The sequence below is a fragment of the Lampetra planeri genome, chromosome 4 (assembly GCF_965212315.1).
Source record: "Lampetra planeri chromosome 4, kcLamPlan1.2.h2, whole genome shotgun sequence".
NCBI classification, from domain to species: Eukaryota; Metazoa; Chordata; class Hyperoartia; order Petromyzontiformes; family Petromyzontidae; genus Lampetra; species Lampetra planeri.
This window is the reverse complement of record NC_136110.1, coordinates 958,082-975,774: the sequence shown is the minus strand read 5'-3', so window position 1 is coordinate 975,774 and position 17,693 is coordinate 958,082. Positions and strand designations below refer to the sequence as shown.

General features: G+C 56.3%; 1 protein-coding gene across 1 annotated transcript; it reads right to left on the bottom strand.

The window, feature by feature from the left end:
• Positions 1-852: 852 nt before the first annotated feature.
• Positions 853-14,436, bottom strand: LOC144717539 (glutamate receptor ionotropic, kainate 2-like). The gene is made up of 14 exons (XM_078592935.1): positions 13,798-14,436; positions 12,947-13,066; positions 12,055-12,297; positions 11,068-11,192; positions 10,414-10,470; positions 10,097-10,150; positions 8,716-8,931; positions 6,689-6,793; positions 6,043-6,159; positions 5,279-5,479; positions 4,934-5,095; positions 3,642-3,746; positions 2,904-3,380; positions 853-2,432 (listed from the first exon to the last, which is right to left on the bottom strand). Exons 1-14 carry the CDS (start codon positions 14,213-14,215, stop codon positions 2,085-2,087), a joined length of 2,748 nt encoding a protein of 915 aa, XP_078449061.1. The 5' UTR covers positions 14,216-14,436; the 3' UTR covers positions 853-2,084.
• Between the last annotated feature and the right edge of the window lie 3,257 nt (positions 14,437-17,693).

The window sequence follows — 17,693 nt, the reverse complement described above, 5'->3', positions numbered from 1 at the left end:
CCACAACGTGGTAATACATTTATCGGCCCAAGAGGGATGATGGGCTGAGTTAATTCACAACCGGGATATGAACTTTACCGCTGAGCCACCAGGCCACATTACTCTCAGCCACAGACAATTTTATGGAAATACGATGTGGGCAGCAGACCAGTGTGGTGAAGTATGGCCAATTAACCCCCATAACCCTCGTGGCGCGAATGCATAAAGGATGGTGCATGCATATTGCACGTAGGTTTTGCACTACCCAAAATAATCATTCGGTTCATTGCGGAGAGTGTAATAAATAAAACACATTCCTGCGGAGGGAGCTGGTAGGAACGTTGGGTTGCTCGGTCAATGGCCAGGGTCAACGGCGGCGTGGTGTATTCCGCAAATATGGCCGACTGTGAGGGTGGGCACAAGCCGGCGTGAGTAGGTTAAACGTTGAGTTTTATAAGGGCACCACGGGTGACCAGCCCCTCCCCACCCAGCCCCACCCCTCCCAACCTCCACCGCAGCCCCACCCTCCCCACCCAGCCCCTCCCAACCCTCCCCTCCCCACCCAGCCCCTCCCTGCGCGATGGACGGACGGACACAATAATCCCTTGTGGGGTGGTGGAACCAGTGGGTTCCTACCAGTATAAGCAGACAATATACATCTGCCCATCATCTATCATAAATTCAAGCAAGGCTGAATCTGCTGATGAGACACTAATTGTCGAAACCGGTCCAGAGATTTGCTTGTACCCAACACAATGCTGCTGACATGATCTGACTCCCAGAGGGCCGTGTGCGCGGCTGATGGGATGAGTAGAAACATTGTCTTTGTGCACGTGGAGAGACGGGTGGTCATGAAGGAGGCGTATTCGCTGCTTCGTTATTCAGTTTCATTTATTTCAGTTTAATTTATTTGGTATAGCCCTGTGAGCCATTCGGCTCTTGAATCGGGTGCAACCGCAACAAACAAAAAACAAAAACATGAACAAGAAAACATCTTAAAGTGACTGCGCACAAACAGAAAAATCCATGAAAAAACTGCAAAGTCTTCCAGAAAAAAGCACCGTACACCAACGCTGTGCAAAAATCCCAGTGGGATGCAAGTCAAACAACAACAACCACAAGGCAACTTAGATTAAAGCCATCATTCTAACTCCGTACTACAACAAACAAACATAGCCAAACCAAAAAACTCTTTCGAAATCAGTATTGGTAGGTTGTAATGGAATTATATGATTATTACACGCAATAACTTTTACCGTGCGCTTAATAATACATTTATTTTCACGAATCGATGCATCGCTACACACTCATCATATCTGCATGGAGCTACACTAATTGGATGTTCCACTGCGTGTATTATGTAGCACGGATTACATTAGCCAGATATGGAAACCTTCATTAGAAGCCAAGTAAAATAAGAACACCGAATGTGAGATTAAATACACATATACATCCAGCAGCGGATTGACCATGGCTGGTGAAGATGACGATAATGATGATGATAATACCACATAGACGCACATCCATCAGTGGTGGGAGCAGTGGTCCTGCAAGCGGTTTGTTCACACACTGCACTCTGGACTTCCTGGCAACGGCTGACATCAGTGGCGAGCGATACCTGATCCAGTCGTGGTTCGGGTTTGCTGTGTAGTCTCTGACTACGAGGTTGACTTCTGAAATGCAGAGAGCTTGTTCACGACACGACTTACTACTACTGCTACTACATGAAAGCCTCGCTAGAAGGCTCATCGATCGGCTCACTGCACAGGGAACGTACAACCCAGACTCACCACCACAAAAGGCTGACACAAACGCCAAGGCCCACCACCACCCTCACCCCAAGGCTCACTCCAATCAGGCCCACCACCACAAGGACCACCACCACCACCACCATTGACCTCACCACCGCGAGGCTACATTCTCCGGGTCCTCCGGTTTTTCCCTCCACTCTTAGAATGAACGCGCGTTTAGAATGTTTTGCCTCTCTACATTTCCATGCGATAAGCCACTTCGTCGAGCTATCGTTTGCGATGGCCAGGTCGCTTCTGAATAAAGAGGCACACAGCTCAGTAGGAGCTGTACCTGGTCAAATAAAATAATAGTCTTTACATGGAGGGCTGCTTGCCGGCGTGCATAGAGTGATTGCGCTTCTTCTTGTCGCGCAGGGCGCGGTGGCAGGCCACCTCCAGCGTGCTCACCATGAAGCCCAGCGACAGGCCAATGCACAGCAGGTAGAAGATGCCCTCTGTGTCGTTGACGTCCACCGTCTTCTCCGAGCCGGAATCCTTTCCCTCGCAGTGGGGGCCCTTGGCCTCGAGCCACTCCTCCTCCAGCTCTTCGAGGCGGCCCTCTCGCTGCAGCGCGATGAGGGCACGCGACACGGGCTCACGGAGCACCGAGCCGCGCGGGAACATCAGCGCCGTCTTGGACTTGAAGAATAACTCGCCAGCCACCTGCAAACAAAGGGGGGGGGGAGATGGAGAGGGGGGGGCGTTACATTTGGAACGAACGAGTTGGTTATCAAAGGTGCACGTCTAAAGAAGAGTGGCCGTGTTTTCGTTGAATTGTCAATTTTAATTAGTGGTCATCATCGCCATCATCAGCGTCTTTATGGCGATAGACTCCCCAGGCTGTTTCCATCCATTGCGGTCACAAGGCCAGTGATGGACGGAAACGATTCATCCAGCTCCTAAACACGGACAGATTTCATTGCTCCATCTCGTCGGTGTGCCACCTGTCAGGCTACCACCAGCTCTACACCTCTACATCGCCACCTCCACACCTCCATACCACCGCGACGGACGATCTGGCTCCGCAGCAACCTCGCGACCACCTTGCCTGACGCAGCACCACGCAAACACGCGTCACACAACCACCCGCGCGGGCCTCGCTCGCGATCTCCACGCGAACCATCGCTACCGCACCTGCAGCGTGCAGTTGGTGGTGGTGGCGCGGTAGACCGCGGCGCTGGAGCCCAGGAACACGAAGCTGCTGTTGCCCACCATCTGCAGGCCCTCCTCCTCGGAGCTGAGCAGGTGCGGCTTGGGGTCGTTCTTGCTGTTCTGCTCGATGTGCTCCCAGATGGCCTGGAAGGGCTGCGACCGTGCGCCGCGCAGGAATTCCACCAGCGGGTAGCCGTGGTAGGTGTTGTACTTGAAGTCGTTCTGGTCGACGAGGTCGGCGAGCGACTCGAGCTTGGGCGAGTTCTGCGACTGGAAGATCGCGGCGAGGTTGGCGGTGTACGTGGAGATGGTGACGAGGACGAAGAACCACCAGGAGAAGGCGACGATCTTGCCGGCGTAGGAGCGCGGCACGACGCTCACGCTCTGCTGCACCATGCTGACCAACGTGAAGCCCAGGCAGTTGAGGAGGTCCATGCCGCGTCCCTCCTCGCGGGACACCTGCAGCCGGGGGTGGGGAGGGGGGCGAATCAAGGCCCCTTTCACCATGGCCTCGCACAGCAGAGGGCCCCGCCACAAAGAGACCCGTTGCTTAGTTGCTGGTGAGTAACGGAGGAGAGCGTGGGTGAAGGCCCTCATCCAGCGGTGGATTTGAGTGAAGGGCAAAGGGGTTGATGATGAGGATGCTAACGACGCACGTCAGTGCGTGTAGAGATGATGGAGATGATGATGATTTATGCATGCTGGCACGTGCGGAGACACCTTGCCACGCTTGGCCAAGTTGCGCCACTCGTAGGGGTCGAAGCGGTTGATGGCGGCGAGGACGAAGGCGACCACGATGCAGGCGAGGAGGATGGACAACCAGACCTGCACAGCGGGCAGCGGTGACGTGAGCATGGAACCCTACCCCCCTACCTTGACATATCACCACCACCTTCAGATATCACCACTGTCACCACCTTCAGATATCACCATCATTACTTTGAGGTATCACCATCATCACTTTGGAATATCACCATCACCACCGCTTTGAGGATATCACCACCACCTTGAGACATTACTATTTGGCAAAAAGGTCCCATAGATATAACTGCTCAACCCGAGCTATTAATACGTTGATACTTGCATTGTCTTTGTACTATTCTATGGTTCTTTCGGTAAAGTCACGTAGATAGAAAAAAATATGTAATAATAAAGCGAATAAAAATATCACGACGTTTCGATCGCAACACAAGCGGTCGTCATCAGGCAAAGGAGTCAGCCTCTAAAGGCAAGCTGTTTATAAGGGTTTGGGGATGAGCGTAGCCCAAGTGTATCCACAGCACCAGGAGTATGGGGGATGAACGAGTGCCAATGCAACAACAATGCCAGTGCAGCAGAATGCCAATGCAGCAGCAAAAATCCCTGCACCCAGCTCACCACACTGCTGACGGTGGAGGTTGATCGACAAGAACACACAAGTCAAGTCATGACCCAAAGTGGTTGATGACATCTTTCCAATGATTGCTGAGTCTATAACCTTCCTCTCGGTTGAAATGTTTTGTACTGTTCGACTTTTGGCGTTCTCTGGTCTAACAATGGTGAGATGAGGCCATAAAGAAGGCTGTCTCTGGTGGACTTTCAAAGGCAATCCATTTATTATCATAGCATGTTAGTTTGCATGTTTTGCAACAAGTAAGTGTGGCTAATCCAGATTTGATGCCTTGTCATTGGTATCTATTTGGCGTTTGAACATCGTACCAGAAGGGATTAAGTCGATTCTTATTTTTTTCATCATTTTGATATTGGCAAAATAGGTCCCACAGAAACCATCTTGAGATATCGCCACGTTGGGATAACAGCGTCACCATATCCACCACCAACTCGCGACGTCAACACTACGAGACTCATATCCATCTCAAAGCGACCATACACATCTCGTCTCGACCATTCCGTTGCCCTACGGCAGTCCAGCTTAGGGGAGCCCCCAGCGGCGGGTGTCTCTACGTGGCACCGGCTTGCGCCATCACACTGAGACTCCACCCGCCTCCCTCCGCCGCGGCCCCACGCCCCACCAAAACGTGGAAGGGGTTGAGGAACTCAAAGGCCCCGGACAGCTCCCTCTCGGGCTTGCGAATGAGCATCTGGTAGCCGCGGTCCATGAGTGGGAAGGAGAACTCCAGTTCACGGTTCTCCTGGTTGCCCCGCACGGGGCACAGGCACAGCGTGAAGTCAGCCTTGGGGGGGGGGGGGGGTGAGGACAGGTGAGAGGAAGACGAAGTGGTGAGCACTATGCAGAGGTGAGAACCAATCACAGGAGTTCACAATCCACAGTTGCTCATCCATCCAAAGACGCTCACCCTGTACAGGTGAGCGCATATTCTCACCACTCATTTGCGAGTGAGGTGAGCAGAGCTCACCTCGTTCTTTGTGAGCTTCTTCTGGATGTCTTGCATCACGTCTTTATCTTGGATGCCCGAAGTCACATTGGAGATGACGTATCTGAAATTGAGCTTCAAGGACAGATCCTTCAGCAGCTCGTAGAGGAAGCCCTGGAAACGGCCACACGCGGGGGAGCAGGGCCTCGCACAGCCAGGGACGCAGCCGAACAGAGGGGGCTCCTGCAGCACGCGGGGAGGAGAGGATGGCAACCGCGTGGCAAACTCACCATCAGCCACGTGTCTATACCACTGTCAACCACGTGTCAACCGCGCGGCAAACTCACCATCATCTCACCATTAACCGCGCGAGCAACCTCGCCGTGTGTTGATGTGAGTGGTGATGATTATTGGGATGATGTTGAATGTGACGATGGTGGTGGTGATTACAAGGGCAGCGGTAGTGCTACGGTTAGGGCGCTGCGCTACGAACCCGGTGAACTGGGTTCGATTCCCACTCACGGACAACGCCAGTGACGATTATCTGAACTGGTTCTGGGCGTCCCCTTGGTCGATTCAGCCTCAAACAAGTACCTGGTGCGATGTGTAAACATCGTCACTGGGGAGACAAAGGCGGCCGGGCGTGGTGCCGGCCACCCACCCTCTCGTGTGCCGTGCTGGCCTTCACAGGCGTTGCTCACAAACAGCACTTGCCCAAACAGTCTGTTAAGGCTACACGGGGGATCTTTGGCGGTGGTGATGATGATAAACGGTGAGTGTGGTGATGACGACGATGGTGGCGTCACCTCCACGGCGATGACCCGCACGATTCTCCCCTTGAACACGGAGGGCGAGGGGAGAGTCTGCAGCTCGGCAGTGAAGGACGTGCGGCCCGCACGGTGGTCACCCACCCTGACCTCGCGCTGTGGCGGGGTCACAAGGGGGGTCACACGGGGTCACACGGGGTCACACGGGGTCATAAGGGGGGTCACACGGGGTTATAAGGGGGGTCACACGGGGTCACAAGGGGGGGTCACACGGGGTAATGGGTCACAAGGGGGGTCACACGGGGTCACGGGTCACAAGGGGGGTCACACAGGGTCACGGCGTCAAAAGGGGCCACCGGGGTCGAGGTGAGAAATCCGCACCCCCTCTTCTCTTCCTCCTCCTCGGCGAGAGACGGCGACCCCTGTGACCCCGCCAGGTAGAGGGGGAGGGGGGCGATGCTGGAACGGGGAGGGAGGAGGGGGGTTGCTAGAGTTGGGGGGGGGCAGGATGAAGGAAGAGTTTCTGGAGGAGTCGGGGCTGCTGGTTGGGGGAGGAGATGTCTTGATCAGTGGGGGCTGGATGGAGGTGGGGGGTGGGCTTGGAGGGGGGCTGGAGCCAGTGTCGGGGGGAGGGGGGGCAGCTATATCAGGAGGCAAGGGGTGGGGGGATGCTAGAGCAACTCACGGAGTCGTTCCGCCCCAGCTCGAGGCTGTAGAGAGAGAAGTGGACGTCCTTGCGGAACCCGTCCGGTGCAAACTGCACGGGTCCCGTGAGGCCCTGCACCACTCGCTGTGGGGGTCACACGGGGCGGGCGGGGGGGGGGGCAGCACCACGTGACGCGGACCCCCTCCCACCCCTACAATGAACGCGACTCGTCAATGATATCGGTGGCAATCATCCGGCACGTGTGGTCATCGCGGAGTTACGATGGGTGCGTTAATTACAGGTAGGTTAATGATTCGCGTACCTAATTAGGAAAATACTATACGGGCAATACACATTCATATTGTGTAACTTAATATCTTATACCTACGTGACTTTACCGAGTATAACGTAATGTTCTCCACAACGACGCGAATGCATTTCCTGTCAACCCCTGATCCAGTGCCCTACCTTATTAGAGACCAATTCAGACCTTATTGGTCACCCCGTGCCTCTTATCAATGTCAACGTTCATCTTACAAAGTCCCATCACGTGGAGGGCAACGCAAAGAAATAGACACAAACATGTTGTTGTTGTTGTTCCCCGGATTGAAACGGCTGTACGCCGTATGGACCCGAGCACCCGATTTCCCTGCACAAGGACACGGGGGGTTCACCGTGCGGGTTGACAGCGATGTGAATGATTGTGCTGCTGCGTATGACTGTGCCGGGGCGTGCCGACAACCCCTGCAGGCGATTGGCGACGATCGATGGCTCGGAGCCACCGCACCACACCCCCACTGAAGGAGTGGTGGTGTGGTGTGGGGAGCGGTGGCGCAGTGGTTAGCGCGCCGCGCTCCGAACCCGGCGAACCCGAGTTTGTTTCCCGCTCACGGCCACCAACAACAGTGACGATGATCTCAACCCGTGCGCGGTGGGGAGACAAAGGCGGTCGGGCGTGGTGCTCGCCACCCACCCCCTCGTGTGCCGTGTCGGCCTTCTTCGGCGCTACTCGCTAACAGCGCAAAAGTACCTTGCCCGTAAAGTGTGTTAAGGCGATACGGGGGATCGGTGCGGTGTGGGGAACCCCACCCCTCCCTTGGCTATAAAGGTGGCGCACGAACCCTGAGAGGCCGGAGGTTCTCAGCTGGCCCTTGTTTGGCCGTGTTCACCATTGCAAGGTGAGAGCTGCATGATTTTGTGCTTAAAATTGCGATGATTCTAGAGTCCCTCAAAGTACTGGACTCGCATTGCACTTTGCACGACGGATGAGTCTCCCTCCCTCTCTGTGTCTGTGGGCCACGTGCTGCTCTATGGGTCACGTGGTGCTCTGTGGGTCACGTGCTGCTCTGTGAGTCACGTGCTGCTCTGTGAGTCACGTGATGCTCTGTGGGTCACGTGCTGCTCTGTGGGCCACGTGCTGCTCTGTGGGTCACGTGCTGCTCTGTGGGTCACGTGTTCCCTCAGAGCCAGCAGCGATCATGGTGGCATTCCATCCATTGAGCCCTGTCCATGAAATTTACCCAACAACTTTGCAATCGAATTCTCCTCCCGGTTGCATACAATCTTTCTTATTGCCCACGGTGAAACTCAAGTCGCTGTCTTCCGCCGATTTCTTGCAGTACCTCTAATGTTCCCCATTAGTCAAAACAACACTTATTTTCAGTCTCTTATTTTAAACGAAACTATTTTTTATTTTACCAAGTGAGACTCACTGAGCTATATAGCTCTTTTTCACAAGATACCTCGCCACAAATGATAGCTCAACGAAGTGGCCTATCACGTGGAAATGTATTCCAGCCAGATACTCTAACCATATCCCAAGGAATAATTCTAACTTCTGCCTTTCTCCAATCATTCTCATTCGCAGTCTTGTTGTGTAGCCTTGCTCTGCTCTCCCTAACACGTTCAATGCCGCACCTGGCTACGTCCAACACACATGCATGCCACCCAATCTTGTCCGAGCCCACTCAGCGTTTGTCTGTACGGCTGCCTGCCAAACGATATCGAAATCCTCCCCCACTCCGCCCCATCCCTCCCTCCCTTGGTGGATGGAGGGAGACGCGCACCCCCTCGAGCGCCTCCGCGGAGCACCCCCCGCGTCCCTTTGGCGCGGCGAGGAAGACGGCGGCGTCGTGCAGGAGGAGGCACGTGGTGGCGCACGCCTCGGCGGCGCCCGGCGTGCTGCACGGCTGCCCGCCCGCCGTGCCCAGCACCCGCATCACCGTCGCGCGCGCCCAGCCCCAGCTCAGCGGCAGCTGCAGCAGCCAGCGCGGGTTCGACTCCTGGTGCGGGTCACGAGGGTCAGGGATGATCGGAGGGTTACGGGGGGGAGCGGGGGGGCTGGAGACGACGGCGCGGTGGGTCGGGGCCCGACTCGGCACATGTCCAGCAGCTGCCTTGAGCCGCTGTCTGCGGTCAGCTGCTGGGCTCGAGGGGGACTCGCCGAGGTGAAATAATCCGGCCTGAGCTCGACTCCGGGTCAGGGAGAGGACACGCGGTGGGGTCACAGGGCCGGCCGGAGAGGGTGGAGCGGGCGAGTTGAACGGAGGGATCAAGGAGTCTCAGGAGGGTGTGGACCCAAGTGGGCGCAGTAGGGAGGGGCAGAAGAGGTGAGGGGGAGTGAGGTGAGGGGTAGAGATGGAGAAAATGGGAGGCAAGGGGGGTTCGGAGAGGGGGGGGGGTGTTAGGGTTAGGAGAAGTAAAGTGCGGGGAGTTAGGGCGTTTACATATTATTGGTGGGGGGGGGGGTAGATGATAGACTGGGGGCTGGGGAGAGGGTGGGAGATTGCGTGCTGGGGGGGCAGTCGGGTGGCGGCAGGTGGCTACGTAGGGTGCAAAAGAAGTCAGGCGCACGAAGAGATCTCCTCTCCGAAGAAACGGCTCGAACCCAGAGAGACTCGCCGCCCACACGAGCACTGAGGCATTGGATACTCATCGCCTGTGCATAGCCCTGAGCCAGTGGTGGAAATTCCACGTTACTATGGCGGCGGCCGAGGGTTAAGAGGGGTTTAAGGTGGCAGGGGGAAACAAGAGACAGAGAGGAGGGGCACATGCGTGGAGGGTGGCGGAGGGGAGGGGGGGAGCGGGTGGGGGACGGCAAGGGGGCAGGGGGACTCAGGGGGGGAGGAAACAGAGGAGGGGGGCCGCGGTGGTATTAGTCACGTGGTGAGTTAGTGACGTCACAATGACTCGAGTAGAACAGGCCGCTAGAAATGGCAATCACCAGCGGACGAGACGAGCGAGTGGTAGTCAAAGGAGTGAGCTCGTGGTGGTTGTCACGTGGTGAGCGAGGAGGGTGTCACGTGATGGGCGAGGAGGTGGTTGCCAGGTTGTCACGTGTTAAGTGAGGATGTGTTTTGTCGCATGGTGAGCGAGGAGGTGCTGGTTGTTGTCAAGGTTGTCACGTGGTGACGAGGCAGTTGTGACGTTGCGAGCCGTGAGCGGTACCAGCATGGGCAGCACCCAGTGGTAGACGGGGGAGGTCAGTCCGAACTCGTCCGCCTGCAACACACGGGGTGGACACCACCGTGACACACACAGACTCACAGCCTCTCCCCGACTCCTTGACCCCTCCATCCTCAAATCCCCTCCAACTTCGTGATTCTTCCAACCCCGTGACAATTATGACCCCATGACCTCACCGAACCCCCCCTTCCCTCCCCCACTACTTTGTGACTTCTCTTCCCCTTCTGTTCCCGTGACCCCCTCTCTCCCATGAACCCCGATGTCACCCCGTGACCCCTCCGTTTCCCACGGGGTCTCACCTCAATGAAGATGTCGCGGAGCCACGAGCGGCGACACTTGATGATGATGTTTCTCACCTACAAGGAAGGCCGGGGGAGGAGGGAAGGGCACACACAGCTTGCAACATTACACCCCCCCCCGGCATTGTGTGGGCGGAGCTAGTGACCTGATGGGCGTGGCTATTGAAAGTGGGCGGGGTTGGCCGCGGGTTGAGCCGCACAGAAATGTGGCAGCCTCATCCCATCTGAAGGCATTCGGCATCTTATTTCGTACGGCTGCTCATGCAGACGCAGGTGGCCAAGCCACGTAACGGCGTCAGGAGTAGCGGAGTGGCTGCGTGATGAATGGCTTCAGATTATGTCGCACCCCCCCCCCCCCTCTAGCCCCCAGTCCCCCCTACGCCCTGCCCCCCTCCACCACCCATGTAGAGGCGAAGCTCCATACGCCGCGGGTGGCGTGTTTACCAATCATGGGGCGCGTGCAGCGTGTGCCACAACGCTGTTGTCATTGGCGAAATTGCAAATGGTAAAGAGGGCAACGTGAACGTTGGCGGGTGGTTAACGAGGACTTTGAAGTTTTGTAAACTTCAGCTTTACAAGGAGAAATTCCTCCCATCGTGTGACCCCCCCCCCCCCCAGGATAAACAAGTGTCCCCCCCCCCCACGCGCACGTACCCGCTCCTGCCTCACGCGCTCCAGGAGGGTGCGGAGCTCGGGGGAGCCCGGCGGGGAGAGCCTCATGGTCACCACCCTCGTGGAGAGCTGCAGCTTCTCCACGAAGCCCACGTCCACGTGCTTGCCTGGAGGAGGAGCGACCACGACAGCCACAACAACCACAACAACAACAACAATCACAACAACAACCACAGTGCACAGGAGGGGTCTCCACGGTTCCGTCAGCCCAGACAACGAATGGTTCGGGGAGAGACTTCAAGGCAGAGATAGGGGGGTAGGACCCGGTCGAGTTGCCTGGGGGAGGGAGTTCTAACGGGTGGAGGGGGGGGTTAGAAGGGGATGGAGGTGGAGAGGGGGAGGCGTGTGCCTGGTCTGCTCAAATTCGGCGACCCCTCAAAGAATCCGCCGCACCTCGGCGTGCCTACGGCGACCACGAATCACGTGCCGCCTTCTATCTGCTCCAGTCTACGAGCGGTGCAGAAAGTGTCTCGTGAGAAATTGCTCGGCGAGAATTATCACGAATGTCTGGAAGGCCAGCAGGCGGTCAAACATCGCCCCCGACTGGCACATGGTGGCAATCATCGGTGGCCGACCATGGGAGCGGTCGCGTCTCCAGCCGTCGACAACACCGCGGCCCTGAAGTTGCAAGCGTATTCAGTATATGGTAGTGTCTACCGACAGGCAACGTTTCGGGAAATGGCCCTTCATAGCAATGGCCCTGAGCTGGGACAGAGACAGTCGGAAGATGACCCCTGACCCTGCTCGTAGAGGAGTCCCGTGACCCCCCATGACCCTGGTCGTAGAGGAGGATGACCCGTGACCCGATGACCCTGGTCGTAGAATAGGATGACCCATGACCCTCTGACCCTGGTCGTACAGGAGGATGACCCGTGACCCTCTGACCCTGGTCGTATAGGATGACCCGCTGACCCTCTGACCCTGGTCGTACAGGATAATGACTCGTGACCCCCCCCCCCCCCACCTGACCATGATCATAGAGGAGGATGACTCCGTCCCAGCGCAGATGAATGGCAATCTCGGCGGCGGTTCCGAGCAGCGCGGAGGCGCGCGGCGCGAGCTGCAGCCCGGACTCGGAGGCGTCGCGCACGGAGCGCGCGTTCACGCGCAGCAGCGGGGGGCCGTGCGAGTAGATGGGGGGGTCATCCCCATCCGCCTCCTCGTCCTCCTCCCCGGACACCACGATCACGGGCCGATCCTTGGGCCAGGCGTCTGAGAGCAGCGGGGATAGGGACGCGGGAAAGCGCCACAGTGGTGAGATGTTAACTACCTCGCCTGGCATACAGGAGGCCGTGGGTTCGATCCCGACCCTGCTCTGTATTTGGAGTTGGCGTGTTGTCTCTCTCTCCGTGGTCGCGTGGATTTTTCTCCGGGTCCTTCGGTTTTTTCCCCGTTAAATGTATACACATGCATTTAGAGTATTTGGCTGCTATAAATTTCCACGTCATAAGCCACTTGGTTGAGCTATCATTTGTGGCCAGGTCGCTCGTGAAACAGAGCAACATACAGCTCAGGGGGCCTTGCCTGGTCAAATAAAACAAATTGATGCGAATCGACGTGCGTCACTGTCCCCTGTGTCCCTCTATTTGTGTATCCCTGCCCACCCCCACCGCCGTGTCCCTCTCTGTGTGTATGCCTGTCCCTGCCCCCCCCCCCACCGCCGTGTCCCCGTGTCTCCGTGTCTGTGACCCTGTACCTGTGTCTCCATAACCTTCTCTCTGTGTCCCCGGTGTCCCTAGCCCCGTGTCCCTTTCGCCGTGTCCGAGTACCCTGTGTACCCTCCTCCTCCCCACCCCAGCCCCATATGTCCCTGACCCCATGTCCCTGACCCCGTGTCCCTGACCCCGTGTCGCCGCATTACCAGGGACCGCGATCTCGCCGTGGCTGTAGTTCAGCTGAATGTGCTTCAAGGACACGTCTTCCCAGGGCAGCGAATTCAGCAGCGCAAGCTCACAGCGAGACGCACCCAGGAACGAGATCCCTGGAGAGACACGGAGACACGGGGACACGGGGACAACACTCACAGCGAGACGCACCCAGGAACGAGATCCCTGCAGACAGAGACACGGGGACACACTCACAGCGAGACGCGCCCAGGAACGAGATCCCTGGAGAGACACGGAGACACGGGGACACGGGGACACACTCACAGCGAGACGCGCCCAGGAACGAGATCCCTGCAGACAGAGACACAGAGACACGGGGACACGGGGACACACAGCGAGACGCGTCCAGGAACGAGATCCCTGCAGACAGAGACACGGGGATAGAGGAGAAACGAGAACCCAGACACGCTATAAGGGAGATGTCCCCAGTAACAGCGACACGGGGACGTTAAGCCACTTCGAAGTGAGACACTGAGACAGAGGGACACGCTCGCAACGAGACGGGTCCAGGAACGTGATACCGGGATAATAGATACAAATATCCCCCGTGTAGCCTTTAACAGACTGTTGGGGCAAGTGCTATTCGCGAGCACCTATGAAGGCCGGCACGGTACACGAGGGGGTGGGTGGCCAGCACCACGCCCGGCCGCTTCTCTCTCCAAATGTGGAGATGTTTACAAACCGCAACAGGTACTCATTTGATGCTGAGTCGACCTATCTAACACACGCAACCTACCCTAACACACGCCACAAAGTGTTAGTGACGTCACTACGGCGCTTGTACCAAGCTAGGTGCACTCACACACGCACAACCATCCACACGCACCCACGGTACCGCACGGAGTGGCTGGGCGCAGCGCGGCCGCAAGGAGCAGCGGGAGGAAGAGGCCGAGGGACGCAGAGCCCACAGCAGGGGCCCTCCCCGGGGCCCCCACAGGGACCTGCACAGGGGCCTCCAGCAGGGTCCGCATGGCGCAGCAGTGCAGGGCGGAGGGGTTCCAGGTGAGAGCGACGGGGTCCGGTCCACAGGTGAAGGCGAATGAGTCCCTGGCAGAGTTTATGGGGTCCCGGGAATAATTCAAGACGGGGTCCTCGGTATAGAGTGGCTGGGACCCTGCAGGGTCTAAGCGGGTCCCTGCAATGCGGCTCTGGGAGGGAGCGGTGGACGGGACGTGGCGCTCGCTCCGTCTCCCCGCGCCGATCTCTGACTCCGCGCCCCCCCTGAACATCGCTTTCATGTCCATTAATACGCCCCCCCCCTTCCCCTCCCCCCTCGCGACTTTCACTCCTCCACTCTCATCTCTGCTCAGTCTCCATACCCCCCCCTCCTCCTCTAATGCGGATGCATTATCTCGTCCCGCAGGGGAGCAGGAGCACGATTAAGGATCTAAATGTTTAATGGTGACGGCAATTAGCGTCGCGCCGCCCGGCTCCCTCTGTGAGGGGCCTCATGGATGGGGGGGGGGGTTTGGAAGAAGGGGGGGGGGGCAAGGATCTTCCGTGAATACGTGGAGAGCGGAGGTGGTGGGCATGGAAACCGTGCAGGAGGAATTTTTGTTTAAAAAAGTCTGTGCATCAGAATCTTGTTGTAGACTGGGGGAATCCGATGCCCTGTGAAGTTCTCTTTCACAGATGCGCAGGAGGTTTTGAATTTGCGGGGGGGGGGGGGGGAAGAGCGCTCCGTTGCGTCGACAAGACACACGGATACACGCAACAACAATGGGTCGGTGTGAGTCCTTCATCCAGCAGTGGGTAGACCAAGGAGCTGTATGGAGGCTCCGCACGTCGCCTGTCATCCAGCACTGGAGGCGAGGGTTGGTGGATCACCGCACAGCTGTCGTGAAACTCTATTCCCGTCGACGGCGAGGTTTCTGTACCGTGGCTCGCCAGGAGGCGGCAATAGAGCAAGTGGACTAATCGCCATCTGTTTTCCATCTGTACGGGGATAGAGTGTTACCCCCTCGCGCGAGACGTGGGCTATCTCCGGGTGTTAATTCTAGATTTGAAGCTTTCGTGACTGCAAGGATTCATACTCTTAGGTTCTTTCGGTAAAGTCACGTAGGTAAAAATAAAAATAATACAATAAAATAAGAATAAATGAAAATAACTACGCTACAGTAGTTTTACTGGAGGAGTTACACCTGATGACGGAGGCTTGTGTTGCTTCCGAAACGTCGTAATTTAATTTAGTTATTTTCATTTATTATTATTTTATTTTATTATGATTTTTTACCTACGTGACTTTACCGAAAGAACCTAAAAGTATATCTCCGGGTGCTCCGGTTTCCTCCCACGTGTGGAACAAACACGACTCGTCGTTAATTGGCTGAAATAATCTTTAAAATTAAACCCCAAATGCAGGCGCCAACTGAAAACGATTCCTATGACTCAGGCGTGGCTCTCCCGGACACATCCATTATATATTATTCTTTTTTTTAAGTGTTGCATTATATTCAACGCGGACGTCCAGAACTCGTCATTCGAGACCCAAACATCTCGCACCTCCTGCAGACTTTGTGGTGGTGGTGGGAACCATCAACCGCATCATCAGAACATCAACAGCAGGCCGAGGCGCGCGTCTCCTTCATTGCCGTCAGCATTAAAGACACAGGCCACGGTCGTGGGGTTGTGACCATGCAGCCCAAACTATGGGCCCAATTGTAAAACCCATAAGAGACCAAAATAGATCCCTAGAGATACATAGAGACCCGTAGAGATACATAGACATCCATAGAGACACGTCGAGACCCATGCAGACACATTGAGACCCGCTCGCGGATCACGGAAGCTGTCTCGCCATACTTCACCACACTGGTTGGCTGGCGCAGGTTGTCGCTGGGCTCGGGGGAGGTGTGGGGCGAGGCGCGGCTGAAGGATATCTCCTCGTCAGTCACGTTGGCCCTGGCCGGGACTCAAATTCGGGTCGCCGGGTTCATAGACGTGGAGCGCGCGACGTCGCTTTGCATTCGCCGTTTACGATGTGCGCTGCTCCGCGTTCTGTTAATGTCTTGCACTTTAATCTGTTTGCCGCTGAGATATTTAACGCCGATGTGGCGGGTTGGCTCAGAGGTCGGAGACGCTGAGCTGGCAACCTCTTGAAGAGCGTGGGCTCCAATGCCGACTTCCAGCCACTGCCTGTGATGACACCGGCGTTCTCTCACGAGTCGCGAGCGACTCGGTGGGCTCAGGACGGTCACCAATGACTCGCACACAGACCCATCGACTCACATAGAGACCCACCGACTCACACAGAGACCCACAGACTCAAACACGGACCCACAGACTCACACACGGACCCACAGACTCACACAGAGACACATAGACTCACCCAGAGACCCACAGACTCACACAGAGACCCACAGACTCACACACAGACCCACAGATTCACACACAGACCAACAGACTCACACATAGACCCATAGACTCACACAGAGACCCACAGACTCACACACAGACCCATAGACTCACACTTAGGCCCACAAAGACCCACAGACTCACACAGAGACCCACAGACTCACACAGAGACCCACAGACTCACACATAGACCCATAGACTCACACAGAAACCCACAGACTCACACAGACCCACAGACTCACACACAGACCCACAGATTCACACACAGACCAACAGACTCACACATAGACCCATAGACTCACACAGAGACCCACAGACTCACACACAGACCCATAGACTCACACAGAGGCCCACAGAGACCCACAGACTCACACAGAGACCCACAGACTCACACAGAGACCCACAGACTTACACATAGACCCATAGACTCACACAGAAACCCACAGACTCACACAGACCCACAGACTCACACAGAGATCCACAGACTCACAATGCTCATCACGTACAATATCGTTCTCTACTTGATTTGCTTGGACTTTCAGCTCTGAGAATTAAAACGGGGGGGGGGGGGGGGTGACCGTCACGTGACGCACGTCACTCCGGCAGAGCGGGTGGGGCAGTGCTGCCTCCTCCTGTGGGTGGACCAGAAGTCACTCCCAGAGGTAGCTCTGCGTAATCCACTTCAGTGGGCCGTACAACAAACAACAACAACAACAACGCAAATACACCGACAAAACAAACACAACAATGTAACAACAAAACAAACACCAACACAATAACATAAAAACAACACAGCAAAAAGATAACATAACAGCCCAGCAAACAACACATCAACAAACAACACAACAACAACGCAACAAAGAACACGGGAAACAACACAACAACAAAATAACTCAATGACAACACAACAGTAAGGGAGGGAATCCCCACGCAGTGACGTGGACCCAGGACGTGGGGCGCCCCCCTCCACATCACAAACCCCGACCTTTGACCCGTTGTCCCCGTGGTAGCAGGAGAGGGCGGGGAGGCGATTGCGTAACCTTTACTGCAGCTGCAGACGTCGCGAGCTGCCTCGAGTGAGAAGGGCACGAACGAGTGGAGACCCACCCAGACCCACCCAGATCCGGCCGCCTTATCAGACCGACCCAGACCCAAAAAAGCCACCCAGATGCAAAAAAGCCACCCAGACCCATATAAACCCACCCAGACCCATATAAACCCACCCAGACCCATATAACCCCACCCAGACCCATATGAACCCACCCAGACCCATATGAACCCACCCAGACCCTCATGAACCCACCCAGACCCATATAAACCCACCCAGATCCACATTAACCCACCCAGACCCATGTAGACCCATGGAAA